This window comes from Suncus etruscus, chromosome 1 (genome assembly GCF_024139225.1).
Source record: "Suncus etruscus isolate mSunEtr1 chromosome 1, mSunEtr1.pri.cur, whole genome shotgun sequence".
In the NCBI taxonomy this organism is placed as follows: Eukaryota; Metazoa; Chordata; class Mammalia; order Eulipotyphla; family Soricidae; genus Suncus; species Suncus etruscus.
Window position 1 is genome coordinate 207,031,626 of NC_064848.1, and position 19,016 is coordinate 207,050,641.

Below are 19,016 nucleotides of genomic sequence, written 5' to 3' on the forward strand. Positions count from 1 at the left end.
GTGGTTTGAATCCCAGCATCCCATATGGTCCACCAAGCCTGTCAGGAGCGATTTCTGAGCACAGAGCCAGGAGTAACCCCTGAGCGCTGCCGGGTGTGACCCAAAAACCAAAAAAGAAAAAAAAGAATCATTTGGTAAAATGTGGTGTTGGGGGGCCCAGAGAGATAGCACAGCAGCGTTTGCCTTGCAAGCAGCCGATCCAGGACCAAAGGTGGTTGGTTCGAATCCCGGTGTCCCATATGGTCCCTCCGTGCCTGCCAGGAGCTATTTCTGAGCAGACAGCCAGGAGTAACCCCTGAGCGCCGCCGGGTGTGGCCCCCCCAAAAAAAAATGTGGTGTTGGAACATGCAGCTGCCACTTGAAAGAAATGCAACTTGGAGGGAAAAGAATAACTTTTGTTGTTTTGTTTTGGGGTCACACCCGATGGTGGTGCTCAGGGTTTAAACTCTTGGCTTTGCACTCAGAAATTGCACCAGCAGGCTCGGGGTAACATATGGGATACCAGGGATCAAACTTGGGTCCATTTTGGGTCAGTTGCATGTAAGGCAAACGCCTTACCTTTGTGCTATATCTGTGGCCCTTCAATTCACATTTCAAAAAAAAAAAATGTTTGCTTCCAGAATGCAGGTTTTTTTTTTTTTTTGGGCCACACCCGGCGGTGCTCAGGGGTTACTCCTGGCTGTCTGCTCAGAAATAGCTCCTGACAGGCATGGGGGACCCTATGGGACACCGGGATTCGAACCAACCACCTTAGGTCCTGGATCGGCTGCTTGCAAGGCAAACGCCACTGTGCTATCTCTCCGGGCCCCAGAATGCAGTTTTTATGATAAATATGTCTGGTTGGGCTTTACCCAGAAGTGCTCAGGAGCCTGGGAGACCTTGGCGGTGGTCGGGATTGAACTGGGGGGACTGAACTGGTGTTGGTGGGGTGTAAGGCACGCACGAGCCTTAATACCTATGCTAACTCCCTGACCCAAGAAAAGACTATCACAGGAAAAAACAAACCTATAGCAGAGGTCCCACCACAAAATGCTTGTAGCACTGCAGCTAAACTGCTACTTCCACCACTGCATGTGCAGCTCCCAGAAGTGAGCACTTAAAGCCCCAAAGCAATGTCCTCGGCTACTGAGTGGGCAGGAGGGGGAGTGCAGGATGGTGCGGCAGCTTCCCTCCTCCCTGCTGCTCCCCCTGGCCTGAGTGGCCAGCCTCACAGTGTCCACAGACATGCGGGGGGAAAAGTGGGATTCGGGCTGCAGTGCCCTGCAAAGTGCCAATTTGTAGGACTGGGGTGAAAGGCTATGTACTCTGCTCGCCAAAGAGCTATGCCAGCTCCTGCTGGCAGAGTGCTTCCCTGAACTGACCCGCATGTCCCTCCCTCAGTGTCTGCAGGAGAACTCGGACGTGAAGAAGCATCGGGCTTTCCAGGCCGTCATAAGAACCCTCTGTGACTGCAAGGAGCAGGCCAGCCGCGCCCTGTCTAGGTGAGGCTGCGTATGGGGTCCACTGTCAAATACATTCCCCGAGGTATGAGATCACCCCACATGCCTATTTCTACCCTTGGGGCGGACGCTTCTGAAGCAGGGAGGGCAACTGTGAAGGATTAATAAACCAGCCAGTCAGGGGCCAGAGTGGTGGTGCAAGCAGTAGGGCATTTGCCTTGCACATGCTAACCTATGATGGACTGCAGTTCTATCCCCCGACCTCCCATATGGTCCCCCAAGCCAGGAGCGATTTCTGAGCACATAGCCAGGAGTAACCCCTGAGCATCACTAGGTGTGGCCCCTAAAGCAAAAATAGACAGACAGATAGACAGACAGACAGACAGACAGACAGATAGACAGATGCCTCTTTTTTTATGAACCCAATTCCCAGGCAACCAGATGGGGGAAGGTCGAGTAATCCAGGTGGGCTGCTACCTATCAAAAGGAAAGATTTTAAGGAAAGGGGATGCCTTTGTTTTGGGTTAATTGCTGGGTATCATCTTTTTTTTTTTTTTTTTGGTTTTTGGGCCACACCCTGTGACGCTCAGGGGTTACTCCTGGCTATGTGCTCAGAAGTTGCTCCTGGCTTCTTGGGGGACCATATGGGACGCCGGGGGATCGAACCGCGGTCCGTCCTAGGCTAGCAGGCAAGGCAGGCACCTTACCTCCAGCGCCACCACCCAGCCCCGCTGGGTATCATCTTACAACCCACAAAGAGGTGGGAGGTTGGGGAACTTGCCTCTGTGCTTAGAGCTCCTCCCTGGTCGCCTTCCAGGTATGGGGTGCAGCCCTGCCCCATCTGCCTGGTGGATGCCCTAGAGCCTGTGTGCCTGCCCTGCGACCACGTGTATTGCAAGCCATGCATCTGCCTGTGGCTGTCCACGGAGCGCCGGTGCCCGCTCTGCCTCACCGACCTGCCTGACAAGTTCTCAGTCCAGGTCTCCCCCCAGCACAGGTAAAGCCCCCCACCCCAATCCCCAGGAGCTGCTTCTTTCCACAGGCTCCACTCTAGAAATAGAACCCAGTGGGAGCCCAGACAGCAGAGAGCAGGTCTGCACACCGGAGGCCCCAGGCTTGAAAGCCCAGCACTGCAGAATCCTGAGCCTGCCCAAAGCGAGCCCTGAGCATTGGCCCAGGAGTAGCCTCTGAGCATGGCCCCATCCCAAGCAGCCTCTCGGTGGCCCTGAGCAGAGCTGACGTGGTCCAAGATGCACCTACACGGTGCTCAGCTCTCCTTTGGATTGGGTTTGGGATGACTGTCCCCCGAGCACAGCTGTCCCAGGCTCAAGGCACTGGCACCCCAGGTGCAAATAGAGTCAGCGTGGCCCCATCCTCCTGCGCCTATCCCAGAGGCCGGCTGCTTGGATTGGGTCCCTGAGGGGTCCCTGTGGTGCTCTGCCCCTTGCAGGAAGGCCATCAGCAAGCACGCCCACTTCCGGGAGCTGTGCACCAGCTTCTTCCTGGACCTGGTGTCGTCTGTTTGCTTCCGGGACAACACGCCCCCTGACAGAAAGGTGGTGCAGTCCCTGTTGTTGCTGCTCTTTGCTGAGAAGACGCTGCCCAGAGACGCACCCCAGAGTAAGTGGCTGCGCCCGCTACCCTGGAGAGGTGGTTATGTCAGCCTGGGCATGTCTGATGTCTTCATCCGAGGCTGCTGCTTGTCCCATCTAGGGAGCCGCCAGCACACCAAGACTCTGTCCCCCTTTGACGACGTGGTGGACAAGAACCCTGTTATCCGTTCAGTCATTCTGAAGCTACTCCTTAAGTACAGGTACAATGCCCTCCCACCCAAGGTCACGGTTCTGGGCCTGACCGTCTGTGGCGGGTTTGCTGTCCTGCCCTGGGCTTTTGCATCCTCAGTGAGACTAGCATGAGCTGGGGGTTTCTGGAGGCAGAGAGAGGACAGATGTGGAGGGGCAGGACCATGTGGATGGATGATTTTGCTTTGTTCAGATGAATTTCTAGATCTGAGCCCTGCTTTCTTCTTGTAGCTTCCGCGAAGTGAAATGTTACCTTCAGGACTACCTGTCCATGCTGGAGAAGAAGGCGTTCATTTCAGAAGACAGAACAGAATTGTACATCCTGTTCAGTAACTGCCTGGAGGTAAGCTGGCCAGAGCGGGCACACAAGAGGGCACACAAGAGGCGACTGCTCCTCTTCAGGAAATAAAGGTCTCTGTGGCCTCATCCCCCACCATTCTTCCCAGGTAACTTGATCTTACCTGCAAGACCCTGCCCATTTCTGGAAGGAGTCTTGGAAAGGTTAGATAAGGCTTTGATGAGAGAGGATTAAGGGCTTTTGGCCCTTTTGGTCTTTGGCCAGAAAGGAGAGGAATTGTCATTTACCTGGATGGAGAGCTATGGCTGAGGGAGAAGTGAGAATGCAGCATCTGTTGGCCTGGGCAATAAAGATGTTATCTCTCTGGAAGCCTGCCTGTGAGGCTTTCCTGGACCCAGATCCTCCAGTTAATGGGGGATGGAGCCACATGGCCGGGGCCTAAGAACAAAGGCCTCCATTCACCTTGGATGGTCTTGGATGGCCATCCTAAGGTCTCCCCAAAATTCCGTGGGTCGTCTCTGAGCAGGCGCGTTCGAAGTGCCATTAGTCCTACCTGGAGACCTTGTGCCGTCATCTTTGCTTCCTTCCAGGTGTGAGGCTGGATGGAACCCCTTTACTTTCCAATTATCTGTCAAAATATCTTCAAAATGTGGGCATTGTCCCCCACTTTGTTTTTGTTTTTGTTTTGGACCACACCCAGAGGTGCTCAGGGTTTTTTCCTGACTCTGCACTCAGGAATTACTCCTGGTGGTGCTCAGGGGACCTATCGGATGCTGGGAATTGAAGCCGGGTCAGCTGTGTGTAAGGCAAATGCCTCCCTGCTGTGCAATTGCTCCAGCCTGTCCCTCTATTTTATGTTCCTAAAAAGATGTGAGTTTTTCATGATTCAGACCTATCAATAGTCTTCCTCCTTTATCCTTCTGAGGCTTGGGGCTGTTTGAGGGTACACACCGAAAACTCAACCCCCATTTTCCATGGCTGCCCTCCAGGACTCTTTGTATGAGAAGACTAGTGCCCTGAGCCCAGCCGCTGCTGCCGAGCACCTGAGGGAGGAGACGCGCTTCCTGCAGGCCTGTGTGCAGGCCCGGGGAGGCCGTGGCGCCTCCTGGGAAGCCTCAGTCGAGGGTCTGCAGGAGCTGACACGGCTGCGCCTGTGCCTGGACCGGGCAGCTGAGTTCCTGGCTGAGCTGCAGGAAGGCTCTGGTGCGCCCTTCCCTGGGGTTCAGGCCGACTGTGGTGATGAGGGAAGGGCAGGCTGCAGCCTGGCTGAGACAAACCCATGCTTTCTCCTTCCTGTCCCCACAGCTGTGCCCGTGGAGCAGGACAAACACCAGTACCTGCAGCAGGTGGCACAGCTCTGCCAGAGCATCGGCAATGACTGGTTCCGTGTCTACCTGGTGCGCAGACTTGCCAGCCAGCATGGCCTGGAGTTCACGCAGCGCCTGACCATGCACTGCCCCGACGCCCAGTGGGTGCTTCCCGCAGGGGTCCTGCCTCAGGTATGGGCACCCCCACCTGGGCGTTCCACCACCCCCTGCATCTGCATGGCTAGTCCACCCCAAGGGACTGACCTTGTGTTTCTGGGCCCACAGAGAGACCAACTGTGCCCCATGGACAGCTTCCTGGTATACGGCAGGGACTATAAGGTTGTTCGGGAGGCCGTGGGCAAAGCCATGCTGGATGGTCAGTTGCAGACCTTGGAGGAGCTCCAGGTCGGTGTCAAGCCCCACAGGCAGCGTCTTCCCTTGCTTCTTTTCTTTGGTGGGGGGTTAGGCCTTACCCCTTACCCAGTAGTGCTTGGGATGACTTCTGGCTCTGTGCTCAGGAATATCTTCTGGCACTGCTTGGGAAATCCTACGGGATGCCAGGGCTCAAACTGGGTCAGCCATGTATAAGTCAAGATGTCTTCATGCTGTGCTATCTCTCTGGACCCTTTTCCTCACTTTTGTATGACATAGGGGAGCAGTCCCAAGGAAGGGGTACTGCTGAGTGCCTGGGGTTTGGGCCCATTAAGACAAAGAGTGCAGCTAGCCTAGGACGGACCGCGGTTCGATCCCCCGGTGTCCCATATGGTCCCCCAAGAAGCCAGGAGCAACTTCTGAGCGCATAGCCAGGAGTAACCCCTGAGCGTCACAGGGTGTGGCCCAAAAACCAAAAAAAAAAAAAAAATTCTGGGGCCGTGTAGGTGGCACTAGAGGTAAGGTGTCTGCCTTGCAAGCGCTAGCCAAGGAAGGACCGCGGTTCGATCCCCCGGCGTCCCATATGGTCCCCCCAAGCCAGGGGCGATTTCTGAGCACATAGCCAGGAGTAACCCCTGAGCGTCAAACGGGTGTGGCCCAAAAACCAAAAAAAAAAAAAAAAAAAAAAGACAAAGAGTGCAGGGGCCCGGGTGGTGGCGCTAAAGGTAAGGTGCCTGCCTTGCCTGCGCTAGCCTTGGACGGACCGCGGTTCGATCCCCCGGTGTCCCATATGGTCCCCCAAGCCAGGAGCAACTTCTGAGCACATAGCCAGGAGTAACCCCTGAGCGTTACCGGGTGTGGCCCAAAAAAAAAAAAAAAGACAAAGAGTGCAGCCCCAAGCCAGGTGATAGCCAGGTGTTGGCAATTCTCTGCCATTCGCCATTGCCCACAGCATCTCCCCAGGTCCTGCTGGGGCTACAGGGATGCAGTCGCCTCATGCCCCTGGCCTGGTGTGTCTCTCGGTGCCCAGAGAGCTTGTGCTCTGTCCTCATTTCCTTCAGATGTCCCCTTCTCAGCTACTGTTCTCCATAGCCCTGGGAGGGGGACACAGACCTGTCTGCCAGGACAGACTCACTGAGGGGGACTCGGCTCCTGCACCCTGGGAGCCCCACACAGAAACTGCAGCAGGCCCCACCCCGCCCAGAGTTTCCACTCACACCTTGACTCAAGCCAGGCTGGGGGTGTCCCTGGGGGCACAGGCCTAGTATCCCAGGCCCTAAGTTCGAATTCTGCACCACACGCCCCTGCCCCATGCTCTGTCAGGAGCCGGTATGGAAATGATCAGTCTCTGACCAAGGGTGGGTGGTCCTTGTGGATCCAGGAAAGTCAAGGGGCTGGACCACAGCTCTGACGTGCCTCTCCCTGCTGCCCTGCAGGCCCATAATAAGGCCGGGACCCAGCAGACTGCCCACCTGCTCTTAGCACTCTTCAGAGAGGTCAGCGCCCCACACGCGGCCTGCAGCACCAACCGTCAGCCCAGGCCAGAGGTGGGTCAGTTGGGAGGGCACAGCTTGTTGCTTCCTGGGCCCTCTCAGCGAGCTCTGCTGTAGTTTGGGGGTTGTACATGGGCTAGAGCCTGCCCTGTTAGTCTGCCCAGGGTGCCAGGCTTGCCACCTTCTTTTATGGAGGAGCCATTTTCCTCATTTTATGCCCAAAGCTTTCAGAATGGGCCACCGGAAGATATATGTTGACACACACACACACACACACACACACACACACACACACACACACACACACACACACACACACACACACACACACACACACCACCCAAATAGGATGTTGTACCCATGCTGGGAATAGAACAAGGCCCTGTTCGAGGAAAGGAGGTGCCATACTGTGTCCTGGTGGGAAAGGACAGGCCCTGCCCCGTCTCTGTTCTGACTCCCCCTCTCCGGCGGTCAGCATGAGGCCATGGACAAGTTTATCAGAGACTGTCAGGCCCTGCCCACGCCTGCTCTCCAAGACTTCGCTGCCTCCCTGGTGAGCGGTGCCCTCCCGCTGCTGAAGCTGGATGGCATGGGAGGGACGGTGCTGGACCTGGCCATACACGCCGCCGTCGTGTTCCTGTGTGGACAGAACTCGGAACTGGAGCCCCTGCAGAGACTGGCCTTTGCCCCAGCTACCATGGTGGTGAGGGAGCCCCCAAGGTGGTCTGTGACCTTCAGACATGCTGGCCTGTCACTGCTCTTCTGAGCATGGGGTGAGGCTGGGAGTGAGCATGGGTTTCTGGTGCAGCTCTGTGGCCCCTGAACCTTTGCTGCTGCCATTCCAGAATGCGTTTCTCCCCACGATGCCCGAAGACCTGATGGCACAGGCTCGGCGCTGGCAGGGACTGGAGAAACTGCACTGGTATGGTGAGTAGACATGTGGCCCATAGGGGCACAGCACACACCCGGGGATCCTCTGGTGGGTACCTAGTGTCCCCAAGTGCCCATCTTCCTGGGACAGGAAAATGGACAGCACAAGAAGTAGGAACTGATGGGCTGAAGGTTGTTGGCAATCTAGTCTTCCTAGTCCTGGGGGGATCTGGAGATGAAGTGGATGAGGCACTGTGCTCAGGGCCCCAGGGGTAACTGATAGAGTTGGGGGACAAAACTGCGTGCCTTGGATCCATGAGAAGGATGCATGTCTCACATGGCTTCTAAGCTAAGCAGCCTCTTTCCTGCTCCTGCATCTATCCTGTCTCTCACCTCTCCAAGCTGCCTCTTCCTTGCTCAGCCTCTCTCCCTGACTCTCTTGTGCTGAATCTCTCTCACCCCTGAGGCAACCCCTTAAATGACCAACCAGACCCCTCCCAGCTATGGGAGGGTCTCCCTCTCCAGATGAGATAGCCAGGAAGTTGGGGGGAAGGGTAACAGTTGCTGGTGTTGGGGTCCTTGTGACACGGTGACAGCCAGTGTCTCTCCTTGTTCTTCCAGTGTGTCCCAACGGCCACCCCTGTGCCATCGGGGAGGTGAGTCTTTCTCTATAGGGGTGCAGATACGGGGTGTGCCTGGATGGGGACAAAGGAGAGGAGGATAGTGCCCTGACCTAGAAGAACTTGGCCATTTTTGGGCCAGTGACGAGCATGCAGGGACTATGTGGGACATTGGCGTGCTGTGTCTGTGTGTCGGGGGACCCTTGTGTGCTGGTAACAGTGCCTGCGTGCTATAAAGTGTGTGCAGGGCCCTGTCACTGAGGGCAGGGTCCTGTCACTGAGGGCAGGGTCCGTGAGTGTGGGACATACACACACATACCATGTGTGTATGGGGCCGTGTGTATGTGTGCAGGAAACGTGGGAACATTTGCATGCGCCAACTGTACATATGGACTGTGTGCTGGAGCCATGCATGGGGGTCATGTGCATACGGGAACCTTGTGTGAGTGCCTTGTACCCACCGTCTGCCCACCACCTGCCCGTCCTAGTGTGGCATGCCCGTGGAGAAGAGCGTGTGTGTGGACTGCCGGGCCCCCATTGGAGGCCAAGACCACAAGCCCCAGTCAGGCTTCAGCAAAGTCATGTGAGTATGGCCTCTGGGAGTCTCTCCTTGCCTGTCACCTACAGAATGGGGGACCCTGTGCTCAGACCTTGAGGCTGGGTTCAGGCCAAATCCCTGGCCACAGAGCAGTGAGGGGCTCTGCTCTAGCTCTTGAACCCCCGGGAACCCCCCCCCCCATCAAACTATCCATGCCGGGGCTCCCTGGAGCAAACCTGACGGAGCGTCCACCTTACAACAGCCACTCCTGAGAAATCCAGGCTCCAACTGGCCTTCCACAGTCTCCCCACGGCCCCACCCACATGCTGGCTATCAGGGTACCTTGTGGCCGTCACCCAGGTCTGGGGCACAGAGCACCTCAGCGTTCCCTCTGGGCACCCAGGTCACAAGGAGGCCCTGGCTTTGGACTAAGGGTGCATCCACCACACTCACTGCCCCTGCCCACCCTCTCCCCTCTTCTGGCTCCTCCCACAGCACCTGTGGGCACTGGAGTATGAAGAAAAGATCCAGGGCATTTCGGGGTGCAGGGACTGTCTAACTGCCCCCCGCGCCCCATGCTGAATGGCTGCTCACTCTTGTCTCTCTAGAGACAGCACAGATCACACGCAGACGGGTCATGTGCTAGGCAACCCACGGCTGCATGGGGAACCCAGTGTTTCAGACCGTGGGCTTGGGCCTGTGCCCTTCCTGCTGCTCCGGCTGCTCACCCACCTGGCGCTGCTGTTGGGTGCCAGCCACAGCCCCCAGGTGAGACCTCTGCAAGGCACCCCCGGGCTCCTTGAAAGCATGGAAGTACATGAGAGCCCAATGTACAAGCAACAGAGGTGCATAGTGACCCTGTCTGTGTACAGGGACAGAGGGACCCCCCATCTCAGGGTGGGCCGGAGGGTCTGGGTCTGTCCCGTCTGTGCCCATGTCCATTCTGCACAGCAGACCATGCCTGAGGTCGTGACCTGCTCAGTCTCACTGATCCACCGACCTGACACTCGGCCTCGCTTCCCTCATTTTCCACTCAGATGTCAGAGGCAGCACTGGGGGTCCCCATTCTCGCGCTCTGCCACAATGGGCCTCATCACTGGGGCATATCCTGCTGCTCCCACATTTCTGGCCTTGTTTTTGCCTCCCCAGGATCTGAGGCGCCTCATCAAACCACCCGTGCCAGATCCCGTGAGCTTCCTGCAGCACCACCTGCTGAGAGACTTGGAGCAGCTGATGCAGACGCTGGGCCGGAGCGCAGACGATGCGGCCCACGCTGTACACCTGGTGCTGCGCTGCCTCCTCACGGCACAGGGCTCCAGCTCAGGTGAGGGGCGGGGAACGGGGGCCCTGGGGCCGGGACCCTGGGAAGCTTGGGCAGCAAACAGCAGCGGCTCTCCTCCCTTCAGGGATGCTCAGAAGCCGTAGTTGATGCCAAAGGCGGTCAGGGGCTGCACCAGGTGGGGTGTTGGTGGCTGGGGAATGCTTGATTAGGGCTATAGAGACAGTACAGCAGGCAGGGAGGGAGCTCGTGTGTGTGTGTGTGTGTGTGTGTGTGTGTGTGTGTGTGTGTGTGTGTGTGTGTGTGTGTCCATTCCTGGACTCCATCCCCAGCATCCCATAGGGTACCCCGAGCACCGCCAGGGTGATTCCTAAGCCCTGAGTGCCACTGGTTCTAGCCAAAAACCAAAGCCAAAATGAAAAGTAAATGCCCGTCATACTCCATGTATATAGATATGTCCTCTTTGTGGTCCTCCTGTGCAGGCTGCTTGCTGAGCTCCAGAGAAGCGCGGAACAGCTGGGAGAAGCGTGTGGGCTCCCTGCTCCTCCAGGAGCTGCAGGTGAGAGCGGGCAGCAGCTGCCGAGTCTGCTTGGGGCTCTGGGCCTCAGCTCAGCTCTCCCGATAGTCCCTGTCTTCTCCCGTCCAGAAACCTCTGGGGAGTTTCTCACATCACCTCACCTCCATGGAGCCCCGGAGGTGGCCTGTAATCACCTTCAGATGAGAGGAGCCCCACAGGGTCCCCAGCCTGGACACGAAGTGTGGAGCTGTAGCTGGCGGAGGGGGGGGGGGGGACATGTCCAGACGAGACCATGGTGAGGACAATGAGCTCAGTAGCACTGGGGCCTGGCCGGACACCTCACTGCCACCACGCCCCCCTTCCAGCACCTGGACCAGTCACTCCGGACCCTCAACAAACTCCTCAGCGAGGATGAACGCATCGGCTCCAACCCCGTGGCCAGGATGGTGCTGGGCGACCCCGTGGCCTTTCTGCCACAGCTACCGAAGGACAGTGGGCTGCACTGCTCCAGGATGTGGCACTGTAGGAAGAGGCTGAACGCTGAGCACCTGCGGCATGTGGTAGAGAGGAGGAGGTCGGGAGAGCGTCCCCGCACTATGGCACTTCCTCCAGCATGTGAGGACACCCCCCCCCCGCTCCCCGTCAGATGCCCCTGCAGCCCCACATTAGGGACCCTCACCAGAGAAATACCATTAGTATTTATTGCAGTAAAGTCCCCACTAGACCCCCACGTTGGATCCCCGTGCTAGATACTCCACTAGAACCCCCATGTTACATCCATATTTGACCCCAGAGTTGGATTCCCCTTGTAAGACCCCACATTAGTTCCCATGTTAGATGCCCACGATAGATCTTCTCATTAGATCCTGCATTAGACCCACATTGCCAGGAAAAGACCTAGCAGAGCCCTCTTGGGAATCTGAGAATTTGGGGGCTGGAGAGGGACTGTTGGGCTCCAGCATCATGTCTGGTGACAGGAGATGGAATGTCTGACTTCTGTCACTCCTGCATGACCAAAAGCCAATCAGCTTTCAACAAACTGGAGTATAGGGTGAGGGGGCACCCAGAAAAGCACATTTTTACATTTTTTTCTTTGTTTATTTTGGGGCCACACCTGGCAGCTCTTAAGAAGTCACTCCAGGGCCCGGAGAGATAGCACAGCGGCATTTGCCTTGCAAGCAGCCAATTCAGGACCAAAGGTGGTTGGTTCAAATCCCGGTGTCCCATATGGTCTCCCGTGCCTGCCAGGAGCTATTTCTGAGCAGACAGCCAGGAGTAACCCCTGAGCACTGCCGGGTGTGGCCCAAAAACCAAAAAAAAGAAGAAGTCACTCCAGGGGCCCCAAGAGATAGCACAGCGGCGTTTGCCTTGCAAGCAGGACCAAAGGTGGTTGGTTCGAATCCCAGTGTCCCATATGGTCCCCCGTGCCTGCCAGGAGCTATTTCTGAGCAGACAGCCAGGAGTAACCCCTGAGCAACGCCAGATGTGGCCCAAAAAAACAGAACAAAAAAAAGAATTCACTCCAGGCAGCGCTTGGGGGACCATCTGGGATGCCAAGGATTGAACCTGGGTCAGCTACATACAAGGCAAGTGCTGGCCATGCTGCGCTGTTGCTCTGGCCCTGTTTAATTTTTATTCTTGTGTTGGGCATCAGAGCCCACATGAGGACTGAGTCCCAAATGGAGTCTCACCCCGGTGCACTTGAATGTGGTATCTGGGAAAAATATGTGGCTGCTACTGTGGGTCAGTCAGAGAAGGGCAGGACGACCGTGGCACCTGCGCCCCAGGGATGACCTTGTTCAGAGCTGCCCGCAGGAGCAAGGCTCGGTTATAAAGGCGGCCCTTGTGGTCCTTCCTGCTCCAGGAGGCAGAGCTGAGACTGGTGAAATTTCTCCCCGAGATTCTGGCCCTGCAGAGAAGCCTCGTGAGGCAGTTCCAGAATGTCCCCGAAGTGCCCAACTTCACCATCAGGAATTTCATCAACAGCCACGAGTCAGGTGAGGCGGAGAGACCGGGCTCAGGATGGGCCTGTGGGCTCCAACTGGGAGGGTTCTGTCTCTGCCTCTCTTTCCACCCCCACCCATACACCCCGTGGACACGTCATGAAGAGTTCTATTGTTTAAATATATAAAGTCCTAGGGTGGTAAGGGCAAGGCTTTTCTCTGCTCAGCACGGTGCCCAACGCCAAAGAGGCATCGCCAGTGAGTCTGTAGGTTGCAGGGTAACCTGCAATGGCGGAGAGATCACAAGTAGTCAGTTGAAGTTTCAGGAGAAATCCAGCTTTATTGCATGGCCCTAACCGCTGTGTGCATTTCTCCACATGGCTTCTAAGCTAAGCAGCCTCTTTTCTACTACTCTCCATCCATCCTAGCAGTGTCTGCTTTTTTTTCTTTCCCCTCCCACAGGCAACACTATTGTCCTCTCTTCAAGATTACCCCCAACATCCAGGTGTGGGCGGGTCTGATCTGAGGTGGGATAAACAGGAAGTTGGGAGAGGGATAACAGTTCCACCTTCATTGTTAAAACAAACGAAAAAAATAATAAGAAATTACCTTCTGTTTTTCTGTTCTATGCCAATGACAGGAACTCTAATATAACCCAAAGCAACGAAGTTTAAAGTGTACACATTCCTCTCAAAACAATCAACCTTTTCCAAGTCTTATACATATCACAAAATTTAAACATTAGAACTTCTGTGCAGAAACACTTATGAGATTCTTAGGACAATTACACTGAGCATAAGTATAAGTCTAGAACATCCTAGTTCCTTTCCATAAACTTCTCTAAACAAAATTACAGGAACATTTCTGCAGAAAATACAGTTTGAAAGTACGCTGCAACAATAAGATACACAATAAAACACAGCAATTGAGAAACATTAACCAGCAAAACAATGACTGATGCAAATAGGATTAAGAGATAAACCAGATGCAGAAGGCTTTAATAATCAGCTTTTCCAGGGCTGGAGTTGTGGTACAAGTGGTAGGGCATTTGCCTTGCACATGCTAACCTAGGATGGACCATACATAGTTCGATCCCCTGGCATCCCATATGGTCCCCCAAGCCAGGAGCGATTTCTGAGCGCATAGCCAGGAGTAACCCCTGAGCGTCACCAGGTGTGGCCCAAAAACCAAAATAATAATAATAATAATAATAATAGTAGTAGTAGTAGTAGTAGTTGGGGCTGGGTGGTGGCGCTAGAGGTAAGGTGTCTGCCTTGCCAATGCTAGCCTACGATGGACCATGGTTCGATCCCCCGGCGTCCCATATGGTCCCCCAAGCCAGGAGTGACTTCTGAGTGCATAGCCAGGAGTAACCCCTGAGCGTCACCGGGTGTGACCCAAAAACCAAATACCAAAAAAAAAAAATAATAATAATAATAGTAGTAGTAGTAGTAGTATTCAGCTTTTTCATTGGGCTTTGCTGGGCTTCTTTCTCCATCTACTTTTTCTTCATCATTATGGTGTCCAGACGCCAGTAAGCTGTGGGCAGCTCCTCAGGGTGCGCGGGCTGGCCACAGGCTTTAGCTCCATGGAATCCCGGGTCCCCCAGGCCGTCCTGGGCTGGAGCTGCCACTGCAGTGCATCTGGGAGCTTAAAGCAACTGGAAGTTGTATGGGCCAGAATCCACGTTGGAGGCGGTTGCTTATCATCCTGATGCCCGTTCACTATCAATGAAGCCTCTTTTCTGGCTTTTTCCAAATCAGTGACCTTTACGTTCCTGCATATTGGGGGCCAAGGTCCTCAGAAAAAGCACTTTTTGTAGGAAAACAGTCCGGTTTCTGGGCCTCTAGAGGGGTGCTCCAAGTTTTCAGCTCTTTTCCCTTCACTGACCGCTCTCCTGCCTGAAGGGGTCTCTGTCATGTTCAGATTAGGTGCCATGTGCTTTCCATTCGCACTGCGGCTCAAGAAAGCCGAGATTACCCACTCAAGAGTCAGGGCACAATTAGCATTCACCATTTCTGAGGTCTTCTCAGGTTCTCAAGTCCTTTCCCTGTACGGGCCACCAGTTGTTGTTTAAATATGAAATACAGAGTCCTAGGGCCGGAGAGATAGCACAGCGGCGTTTGCCTTGCAAGCAGCCGATCCAGGACCTAAGGTGGTTAGTTCGAATCCCGGTGTCCCATAGGGTCCCCTGTGCCTGCCAGGAGCTATTTCTGAGCAGACAGCTAGGAGTGACCCCTGAGCACCGCCGGGTGTGGCCCCCCAAAAAAGAAATACAGAGTCCTAGTGTTGGGGTGGGTGAGGCCTTTTCGGCTCAGCTGGTGCCAGTAGCCCCTTCTGCTGGTGGGTCTGTAGGTTGCAAGGTAGCGGTGGAGAAATGATCCACAGTCAGTCAGTTGAAGTTTCAGGAGAAATCCAGCTTTATTTCAGGGCCCTAACCACCATGTGCATTTCTCCACATGGCTTCTAAGCTACGATTTTCTTGCCTCCTCTTTTCGCTGTCCTCCAAGCACTCTTCCTGCCTCTGCTCTCTCTCCACCATCCCTCTTATCCTTTCTTCAAGATACCCCCATCCATCCAAGGTGTGGAAGGTATGATCTGAGGTGGGATAAGCAGGAAGTTAGAGGAGGGGTAACAGTACTTTCAGCTCCACTGCTTTGATGGTGGCTGTATGACACGCTATAGCTATGGAGCCGGGCTGGCATGTGTGGAGTATGGAGGCCGGTGTGACCATGGGCTCCTGACCCCCTTCTCTCTGCAGAGGGACTGAAGCAGCTTTTCCAGGACCAAATTGGCCTCTTCCTGTCCACGTGGAACAAACTTCGCTCCTCGCTGCAGACTCAAGGTACCTGGGCTGTCCTTACTTGGACACTCTGGGCCGAGGGTGGGTGTCAGCCAGCGGTTACTGAGGCAAGGAGCCCCGCTGGGGTATGTATCAGCCATGAGCAGGACCAGTGGGTGCTGTTGGCTCACAAGATGGCAGCTGGAACCTGGAGCCCCTCCAGGCCAGCTGCACAGTGACTGCCCCTGTGTACAGGCGAGATCAAGCTGCAGAGCCACTACTGCAGTAAGGACCTGGGCCTGGAGTCCCCCTTTGAGGTCCTTCTGCCACGACGCCGGGGCCTGGGGCTCTGCTCCACAGCCCTGACCAGCTACCTCATTGCTCTGCACAATGCTGCCATCTACCAGGCCCAGAAGGTCACACAGGAAGACAGCAGGTACGCCCCAGCACCACCCGGTCCTGTTAGTTCCTTCTGGGAAGACCAAGGTCCCTGGCTGGTACCCGCCTCTCGGGCCCCAACCCCAAGGGCCCTGCTCACTCCCTTGACCTGGGCACTGAGCGGGGCCTTTGTGTCTCTCAGCTATACCGTGGATGCTTCAGAGGTGTCAGACTTGCACGTCATCAGCTACGAGCCAGAGCGTGACCTGAACTCGCTCATTCTCTCCTGCTGCCAGTACAGCGTGGAGCAGGGAGCCAAAGCGTTGCAGGATGTCGACCTGGACAAGCTGCAGCGCCAGCTCATCAGCCGCTTCCTCCAGGGCAAGCCTAAGCTGACACTCAAGGTGGGCTGGGCCAGTGGCCTTGGTAGCCACAGGTGATCCCGGCCCAGGGATTCCTGTCTCGGGCCTTTGCACACTCTGCCTCTTTTGAACCTCCAGCCCATTGTCCCAAACCCTCCCTGCACTGCCGTCACGCATCCTCCTGGTTAGTCACAGCAGGGAGCCCTCATCTTTGCCCTGCCAGCCCTGCCCGCTGCCATGGGCCCCATCAGGGACACTGGATGCAGCCCCCACATCCTGGTCAGGCATGTAGGGCCCTCAACTCCGCTGCTTGAACCTGTGTTGTGCAGGGATGTCCCTGCCTCGTCCTCCCTCTGTCCTCCCTCACTCCTGTCCTTTCCCCTCATGCTGCCGTCCACGTCCTGTTCCTCTCCTGTCATGCCCCCTCTTTTATCTCATCCCCTCCCCTCCTGCCCTGTCTTCCCCCATCCTGCCCCTCCCCTGTTGTACTCCCCAGCTCTGTATTGCTCTCTTGGGCTTCTTCCTTGGGACTCCCCACCCCTCTGTGGCCTCTTCAGTCTGGAGGGGTCTGGGCTGCTGAGCTCCCTAACCCCCTGGAAGCAGCAGGTGGGGCAGGCTCCAGGCTGTGGTATGAACCTCATCCTCCCTGCAGGGCCTCCCCACGCTGGTGTGCAGGCGAGACTGGAACTACGAGCACCTCTTCCGGGTCATCAGGAGCAAGATGGACCAGGTGAGAGTGGGGGAGTCGCTTCCGGGCTCTCAGCTCAGTTACTGCCTCATCCCTTTCCCAGGGGCACAGGGCAGCCTCGGGGATATGGCCACCATGTGGCCTTGGCATGGGAGTTTCTCACGAGGGCTTGTATGTGCACAGAATGGTGAGCATGTGCGTGTTCAGGTGTATCGTGTGCACATGTGTAAAGGATCTGACTGCATGTGTGTTCACACATGTGATGGATTGGCATGAGTGTTTGTGTTGTCTGTCATAGCTTGCGTGATTTGTGGATGACACTGTTAACATGGCTTGTGTCTTGTTGCTTGTCATACGGTATATTCATAGATTGTTCTGGGAGCTGGAGCAGCAGTGAGCAGGCAGGGGTGGTGTGAGGGTCCTGGGCCTGGCTGGGCAGCAGGAGGCCAGTTCGGACCAGGCTTGTGTCCCCCCAGAGCCCCCTTGGGCATGCGGCCAGAGACATCCTTGGGCGCCAGCTGCAGTCCTACAGTGATGCCTGTGAGGCCCTGTCAGTGGTCGAGATCACTCTGGGCTTCCTGAGCACAGGCGGCGGTGACCCCAACCTGCCCTTGAACGAGTTTGTCCAGGACGCTCTGCACATGGTCGACCAGGGCCCTCAAGTGATGGAGGTGAGTCCTCCCCACCCGCATCCCCACCCTCTTACCGGAGGACCCAGAGCTCACCCTGGGGCAGTAGCAGGGGAGGGCAGACAGGGCTGGGTAAGGGAGGTCCTTCAGCACCCCTTGTGCCTGCAGACCCTGGCCAGGTGCCAGCTCCGCCACGCCATCGCCCTGTGGCAGTTCCTGTCGGCTCACAGGTCCGAGCAGCTGCTTCGCCTGCAAAGGGTGAGTGGCGCCCTTCTGGGTGTTCCTGGAGCCCTCCCTGGTCTTCCTGGCCCTGCTCCTGCTGACCGATCATCCCCACAGGAGCCTTTTGGGGACATTAGTCCCGAGTACAGAAAGGAGCTGAGCCCCGAGAATGTCCAGCTCCTCCGAACCTTCCTGAACTACACCAGCCTGGACTCATTTCTCCTGGAGCTGCACGACATGATGCTCTTGAAGCTGAAGACCCTGGACTGGAGGCCAGACTGGAGGTAGCCGCACCCCGTCCCCCCTCCACTCTCCCAGCCCTCCCCAGGACTCCAGGGTGGGCACATGCTGCCGTGGGTCCATTCCCAGGCCATACGCTGGCCCCCGACATGCTCCCCACCCCAGCACACCCCAGGCTGATTTATCCCCCATCTTCATCGTCTGTTGGCCCTCTGAGCCTTCTCTTCGGGAGCGCAGGAAGGTTTTTCCCAGGTGCCTGCAGGAAGTGGTCCCATGGTCCTATCCCACCGTGCCCTCTGCTCCCAAGGGCCAAGCACCCGGCCTCCCTCCATTTCTGAACTGCCCTTTCATCACATGGCTCTGGGGCATATTCATGGGCCTGATCTTGTCTTTCACATCATTCTTTACAAAGGATGATTTCCAAGGCAAAGCTATGCCCTCTGTGGGGCCTGAGCTGTTAGGGGTGTGGGGGAGGAGGCGTTTCCAGGCTGTGCTGGGGCTTGGGGCCGGGGTCAGTCCTGCCCTCACCTACCCTGACCCCTCCTCCTGCCCACTCCACCCTCAGCTTGCAAGAGACTCTGGTGAGCTACATGGACTCCCAGGAGAGCAAAGTGCTGCCTGATCTGGAGACTCAGTTCCCGAAAGAGATCCCGCTCGCCAGCTGTGTGGCTGTGTGGAAGGCAGCCACCCGGCTCAAGTGGGACCGCCAAGCCAGGTAGTCTCAGGCCACCGGTGAAGAAGGTTTTACAAGCAAAAGCCCCTGCAGAGACTCCAGCACGAGTCCATGCCACAGAACTGCACTGTTGCTGGAAGTTTCCAGAACACAGGGTCTTAGCACAGTCCAGCTGCCCCATCCCTGTTTCTATGAGCCCATTCAGGGCCCAGTCCCCCCTCAGGGAGAGACAGTTTAGGCTCTGTCTGGACAGTTTAGGCTCTGTCTGTAATCCCGGCACTGCCGTACCTGACACACCTACCTGACACACCTACATTGACCTGCTGGTGCTTGGAGCGGACCTCAGCATCCCTTCTGCGGGATCCCTGGCTCCTGGTTTGAATTAAGCCAGACTGACTCCAGTCTCATCTGCTCCTGCAAAATTTCCTAAGGAAATTCGACCCAGCCCGGCCTCCCCAGTGCCCCCACAACTCACTGCCAGAGGCTCCCTTGCTTGGAGCCTAGACCAAGACTCAAGCTTGGGGCTGCCTCCCGGGCCTGGCAGCCACCCGCCCTCCTGAGGTG

General features: G+C 56.3%; 1 protein-coding gene across 1 annotated transcript in view; it reads left to right on the forward strand.

Annotated features, from left to right (window-relative positions):
* Nucleotides 1-18,697, forward strand: part of RNF213 (ring finger protein 213) — a 65,810-nt gene extending 47,113 nt beyond the window's left edge. Inside the window, 27 exon segments of the mRNA XM_049768688.1 lie at nucleotides 1,381-1,481; nucleotides 2,257-2,436; nucleotides 2,890-3,059; nucleotides 3,153-3,252; nucleotides 3,473-3,584; nucleotides 4,529-4,742; nucleotides 4,845-5,038; nucleotides 5,132-5,251; nucleotides 6,655-6,765; nucleotides 7,187-7,414; nucleotides 7,557-7,638; nucleotides 8,203-8,237; nucleotides 8,690-8,784; nucleotides 9,348-9,507; nucleotides 9,889-10,063; nucleotides 10,501-10,577; nucleotides 10,901-11,106; nucleotides 11,108-11,150; nucleotides 12,400-12,532; nucleotides 15,240-15,323; nucleotides 15,516-15,696; nucleotides 15,841-16,042; nucleotides 16,653-16,730; nucleotides 17,165-17,359; nucleotides 17,486-17,575; nucleotides 17,657-17,823; nucleotides 18,345-18,697. Coding sequence (XP_049624645.1) covers nucleotides 1,381-1,481; nucleotides 2,257-2,436; nucleotides 2,890-3,059; nucleotides 3,153-3,252; nucleotides 3,473-3,584; nucleotides 4,529-4,742; nucleotides 4,845-5,038; nucleotides 5,132-5,251; nucleotides 6,655-6,765; nucleotides 7,187-7,414; nucleotides 7,557-7,638; nucleotides 8,203-8,237; nucleotides 8,690-8,784; nucleotides 9,348-9,507; nucleotides 9,889-10,063; nucleotides 10,501-10,577; nucleotides 10,901-11,106; nucleotides 11,108-11,150; nucleotides 12,400-12,532; nucleotides 15,240-15,323; nucleotides 15,516-15,696; nucleotides 15,841-16,042; nucleotides 16,653-16,730; nucleotides 17,165-17,359; nucleotides 17,486-17,575; nucleotides 17,657-17,823; nucleotides 18,345-18,498 — 3,687 coding nt within the window. The 3' untranslated portion in view covers nucleotides 18,499-18,697.
* Nucleotides 18,698-19,016: the final 319 nt, after the last annotated feature.